The sequence below is a fragment of the Sitophilus oryzae genome, unplaced genomic scaffold, assembly GCF_002938485.1.
Source record: "Sitophilus oryzae breed Bouriz unplaced genomic scaffold, Soryzae_2.0 scaffold_815_pilon_pilon, whole genome shotgun sequence".
Classification (NCBI taxonomy): Eukaryota; Metazoa; Arthropoda; class Insecta; order Coleoptera; family Curculionidae; genus Sitophilus; species Sitophilus oryzae.
In genome coordinates this window covers 1,343,774-1,349,189 of record NW_022147434.1, presented here as the reverse complement: position 1 = coordinate 1,349,189, position 5,416 = coordinate 1,343,774, and the positions used below count along the sequence as shown (strand labels likewise).

Here is a 5,416-nt window from a genome sequence, read left to right as displayed (position 1 = left end):
ATGTATCCAGAAATATCTGTTAGTACAGAGGAGGTACTTAATGAAATGCAGGCAAAAGCCAAAAAGCCTGGATATTGTTATTTAATTTTATTTGTATCTGTGCTTTTACTTTATTCACTTGGCTTTTTGTTTGTTTCTCCTTATTTTGTTATTTGTTTCTTTAATTTTTAGTTAATTTTTGTGTTAATGATTATTTTTTTTGTGATGTAATGTTACTTAGTAGTCTTGAGCCAGTATTATTTGATCATCAGCGAAACAAAGAGTGTAAAGTATCGAGTCGTTTAGTGGTATCTCCATCTGTTCGCCTTTTTTCTTCCTTTTCCACATTTTCAGAGCTTGTTCCAAATATATTTTAAACAGTGTCGGGAGTAGGCAGCAGCCCTTTTTAAGACCTTTGTTTATGCTGAATCCCTTTAATACTGTTTGTCCTTTCTTTACTTGGCTAGTGTTGTTCTTATAAAGTTCTTGGACAGCCTTAATTAATGTTATGCTGATATTCGTTTTCTCGAGGGCTTCCCACAATTTAGACTGGGGTACACTATCATATGCTTTCTTGAGGTCTACGTAGAGGAGATGTATTTCTTGATTTCTTGCCATCTTTTTCTCAATTATCTGTGTCAGTGTAAATAAATGGTCGACCGTGGATCTACCAGCTCTAAACCCCGCTTGTTCTTCAGCCTCCATATCCCGGTATTCTTCCTCAATTCTCTTTTTGACCAATTTTCCATAGACCCTTGAAACAGAGCTCAACACGGAGATTCCTCGATAGTTATCGCAATCGTCTTTACTTCCTTTCTTGTGTATTGTTGTTATATATGATGTCTTCCATTCTTTCGGTATATTTTCACCATTAAGGCACTTTTGGAAAAGACTAGCGAACTGCTTATATAATTTATCCGTGCCGTACTTGAGTAATTCTAGAGGAATTTCACCTGGACCAGGCGATTTTCTACTTTTCAGGGTTTGGCAAATTTGTTTTACTTCTTTGGTATTGATCCTCAGTGGAGAGGCTGCGGTTCTTATTTGAATGTCGGATTGTGGCTGCAATGTTTCTTGATATTCGGCCCTTTCTGCGGTCAACAGTTTAGCAAAGTGTAGAAAAATTATTAAACCATTTTTCTAAGTAAAATATTTGTTATTTATTTATACCTATATACTATTTATCATAGTACCTAGCTGTAATTAGGTAGGTACTGACTTGTTAATGTAAAAAAATATATATTTAGGTATAATACTGAGTTATTGACCCCCCCCAGGCATGAATCCTGGATACGCCACTGGTGGACATTCTGCTTTTTCCTGATCCAGAGTTATTATCATTGTCTTTGCTTAAAATACTCCCTAATTTTACAGAAAGAATTGTTTCAATTTCATACTTCAGTCCAATCTTGTTTATTTTATTAATTATTCTTAAGCATGGAATGCAGGGCAATGTACCTTCTTCACGCTTTCCTTGATTGGATGTTGCTCTTTGATTCTGTATTCCCTTGATAGTTTTTGGAAAAGTGTCTGGGTATTTTGCCACTGAATCAGAAACCTTTTATGAAAAATAAATCTTATAAGAAGTGTTTATAGAACATGTATCACCCTGTACACTGACTCCTTGTGTTTGGATGGATTTTTCATAAAATTTGCATTTCGTACTTTTCCCCTAATGGAAAAGCCTCTATGAGGCAATAATAGTGACGTGACAAAAGAACAGCTAGCACAAAGGCGTGGTAGAAAACATGGCTAACAAAAAGGCGTTCGTGACAGATGAAGGAAGAGATAAGATTCACGATGAAATAGATCATATCCTTCCTTTCTCAAGTACCTACCGCATATTTTTTTTAGTTAGAAAATATGCTTGATCCAATATTTTGAGTATACTTCATTAATAAGGTTTTGAAATGTAGGTACTTCAATATTGTTGATTCTTCAAAGATATAAATAGTATAATACATATTTGTTTATATTAAAATTAAATTAACTGTCGTATCATCCCTTATGTATTTATATCAATGTTTTTTTTTGAGTGAATAAGGAATGGTATCGATTTTCAATGCTATCATGTATACTCGTATATGTGTGTGTGTTAATTACTTTTATAATTATTTATATTTCCTAAAAATAGAAGGCAGGATGACTTTCATTTTCTTTTTAACGCTCAATGAATAATACATGATATAGAAGAAAACAATATAACCATGACTAATAAGAGTTAAAGTTAATGAGAGATTTAAAAAAAAATTAAGAACGAATAATGCATATTAAAAGTATAAGTAAAGTATTTTTAACGTATTCTTTTTGCTGCTAAAGCTAATCTGGATAGGGACTAGTTTGTTTACGCGGAGTCTGAACCGTAGTTTTCGGTTAAATCATTGTCAATGACCTACCGACTTGGCGAGTGCCTAAATCGATTCTTACTAACGTGTTATCCGATCTCATCCGACGTCTAGCCAGCGTAAAAGATGTTGTCAATAGATTTTTACACTGTTGCCATGGAACAATTGCAGGACAATCGGACACATTTTCATATTCATCTAGACATTTTGTAGAGATTCTTGTTTAACAGGAAGAGAGGGTTAATCACCGCGACCTTAAAGATCTATTGTGTCCCACTTTCTTCAGTTATAACTTATTATACCGTCTATAACTTATCATTATATGGGGATCTTCCTGTTGTAGGAGGGAAAGGGTATTTCCCATCTTCCTCTGACAGCATATTATTCATACTCGGAGGAGCGGGCATCTTCCTCCTATGGGGGTATATACCCTTCCACGGTTAGGATTTAGCCTTTCGTGCCCTTCACAGTCGAGGAGCTTGTTTCCTTCTTTATTGCAACCTAACCTCTTTCACTTGGTCTCTCTTTAGACCTGACACCGATATTGTCCCGAATCAATAAAATAGATATAAATATCTCTCTTTCTCTATTGCCTTCTTGGATTTGAGGTTAATTCTATATAGTGAGGACCTTGCCATAGCCCTACTCCCTCAAGTTGATTACTCGCCAACTCGATGTCCTTACAGAAAAAGCTGATGGTATTCCTGCTTGCTTCCCGGTGTAGGACGTTTTTCCATCCTGTTTTTTTCTCTCCTTGCCGGAGCAGATGTAAGAGATTCTCGCTCTCTCTCTTGGCCTTTGGCGGAGATGCACCAGGCTGTTTCTTGGTTTCTCAATTTTCCAGTTTTTCTAGGAGTGTAAAATACCCGCTTTTGTAGGGTATTTCACATCCTCCTATAACAACAGATGTTCTTCTTCCGAGGAGTGGTCATCACCCTCCTCCGAGGATGCTAACCAGTCCGATGATATACATCGGATGTTAGGAACCATATATTAGACAAAAAAATGAAAATGGATTACGATCTTTTATATGCACAATTATATGGCACATGTCATAAACCGTCATTTCCAAGCCAAATTGATATCGTTTTTTTCTTTCGATCATACGGGATATTCTTTCATTTATTAAAAGTAAATGCATATTTAATGTAACACAATAAATAAAAAAAATAATAATAACAAACATACAATAAAAACAAATAAGAACTAATAATATAAAATCACAAATATGTAGTAATATTTTCAAGGCAAGTGATAATATGAATTAGATGCATCTAGTTTGATGTGTTTAATATAAGTTTAGTGGATTGTAATATTTATAAGAAGCGGTGTTATGGGGAAAGAGGACCCACATCAAAAACAAGCAGTAAATCAACGTTTTATTTGTTAACCAGCCAAACTCATCAATCACCTAATGGTTTCATTTATTCCTCTTTTTCTGTTATTTGCAAATTGATCGCTTCATTAGTTATAGTCTAAACATCTGGAAAGATTTATGGGCTAAATCTGTTATGTGAAATTTAGTTAATTGAATAGTAAGCTTTATTTGTTGTAGCTTTTATGAACTGTAAGCATACATATTTAGAGTTCCTTACCTCAAAAAAAAAACGGAACTCTTATAGGAACACGTTGTTGTCTGTCTGTCCGTCCGTCCATCTTTCTGTCAAGATTTTTTACCTCGGGAACGCGTCGAGGTATCGAGTTGACATTAAAACCATATACTCAGGTTCAAACTCCCTAGATCTGTGAAAACGAACTTCTAAGTTAACGTAAAAAAAGATCTCTATCTCTCTCTCTCTCTCTGCTCGTTTCCTCAATCATGAGGGTCGTGACCTCTTTAAAATTCCTGTATTCCCCTTTCTATTGTCTTTTTCCACATTTCTCGATCTTCAGCCTGGTGAAACGATACGTGAAGGGGCAGGTCTGTGACTTGTTTGATTTGATCATACCATCTCATGGGCGATCAGCCTCTACTTCTCTTTCCCTGTACTTCCTCCATCACTGACTATATTGTCATTTCGTGTTCTAGCCATATGTCCAAAATACTGCAATACTCTTCATGCATAATAATGATAGTAGTTACACTAACTCTTCCAGTATCTACTAATTAGTTCTCCTCGCAGGCCAGGGAATTCTAAGCAATCTCCTGTAGCACTAAGTTTCAAAGGAATCAATATATTTGCTTTCTTTAACTCTAGGTGTCCACGATTCTGAGAGCTGTATGAGAAGATTGGAAAGATCAACGTTCGGCCAGATTCATTTTAGTGTTTATGATTATGTATGAGATTTTTCATATTTTGGTAAGTCTTACTCTTGGCCAATGCTGTTCTTCTTTTAACTTCCCCTAGGCATCCGCCCATCTTGCTTATTATTGACCCCAGATATGTAAATTGTTAGACCAAATTTTCCACTCTCGCGCTCTCTTCTGTTTAAGAGAACCGCTATTTTCTCCTCCGTTGCAGCAAATATTGTGGTTTCATCAGCATACCGTAAGTTGCTTATTCGGTCTCTCCCAAAAAGAATTCCACCCTCCCACTCATCTTGGGAGTTCCTCATTATAGCTTCGCTATACTGGGGCTGGCATTTCTGGTTATGGGTGCAGATTTTCATGTGTACGAAGAGTACGGTCAACACGCTTAGCAAAATAAGATGTAGTGAATAAAGACAGAAGGCAAGTATTTTCTCAAGCGCATGAAATCTAGCGTCAGATTAAGGGGTTATGTAATAAATACTTCGTATTTTTGCTCTTTCCGACTTACTAGATTGCCATAGCGATTCACTCCTATACATGTAAACGCCGACTCAAGGTTTCGCTTGCCAGCAGGGTATATGTTAGAGAGTAGGTGATAAAACGCACCCCTGTCTCACACCTCTTTGTGGGTGGAAGTCTCGACTCATCCAATCTTCGATTTTGACTACAGCGGTGCCTTCCAAGTAAAGATTTTTTATTAAGTTGGTTAAGTGATATGGAACACCCATTTGATTGAGTACTTTCCATAACCTATTCCAGTTGACAAAGTTGAAAGCCTTGTTGTAGTTTATGAAGCATATTACCATGGGGACATTATATTCGCGGCATTTTGGTCTAATGT

At 36.2% G+C, this 5,416-nt stretch overlaps 1 protein-coding gene across 1 annotated transcript; it reads right to left on the bottom strand.

The window, feature by feature from the left end:
- Positions 1-216: 216 nt before the first annotated feature.
- Positions 217-4,934, bottom strand: LOC115889574. Its single transcript, XM_030909627.1, has 4 exons — positions 4,813-4,934; positions 3,009-3,173; positions 1,438-1,537; positions 217-1,119 (listed from the first exon to the last, which is right to left on the bottom strand). Exons 1-4 carry the CDS (start codon positions 4,932-4,934, stop codon positions 217-219), a joined length of 1,290 nt encoding a protein of 429 aa, XP_030765487.1.
- Between the last annotated feature and the right edge of the window lie 482 nt (positions 4,935-5,416).

Coding starts and splice junctions, on each gene's coding strand:
- LOC115889574 (XM_030909627.1), bottom strand. CDS start 4,934: ATGAAAATCTGCACCCATAACCAGAAATGCCAGCCCCAGTATAGCGAA. Junction 3,174..4,812: donor GACCGAATAAGCAACTTACG/GTATGCTGATGA, acceptor TTACACTCCTAG/AAAAACTGGAAAATTGAGAA. Junction 1,538..3,008: donor GAATACCATCAGCTTTTTCT/GTAAGGACATCG, acceptor TTTTCATAAAAG/GTTTCTGATTCAGTGGCAAA.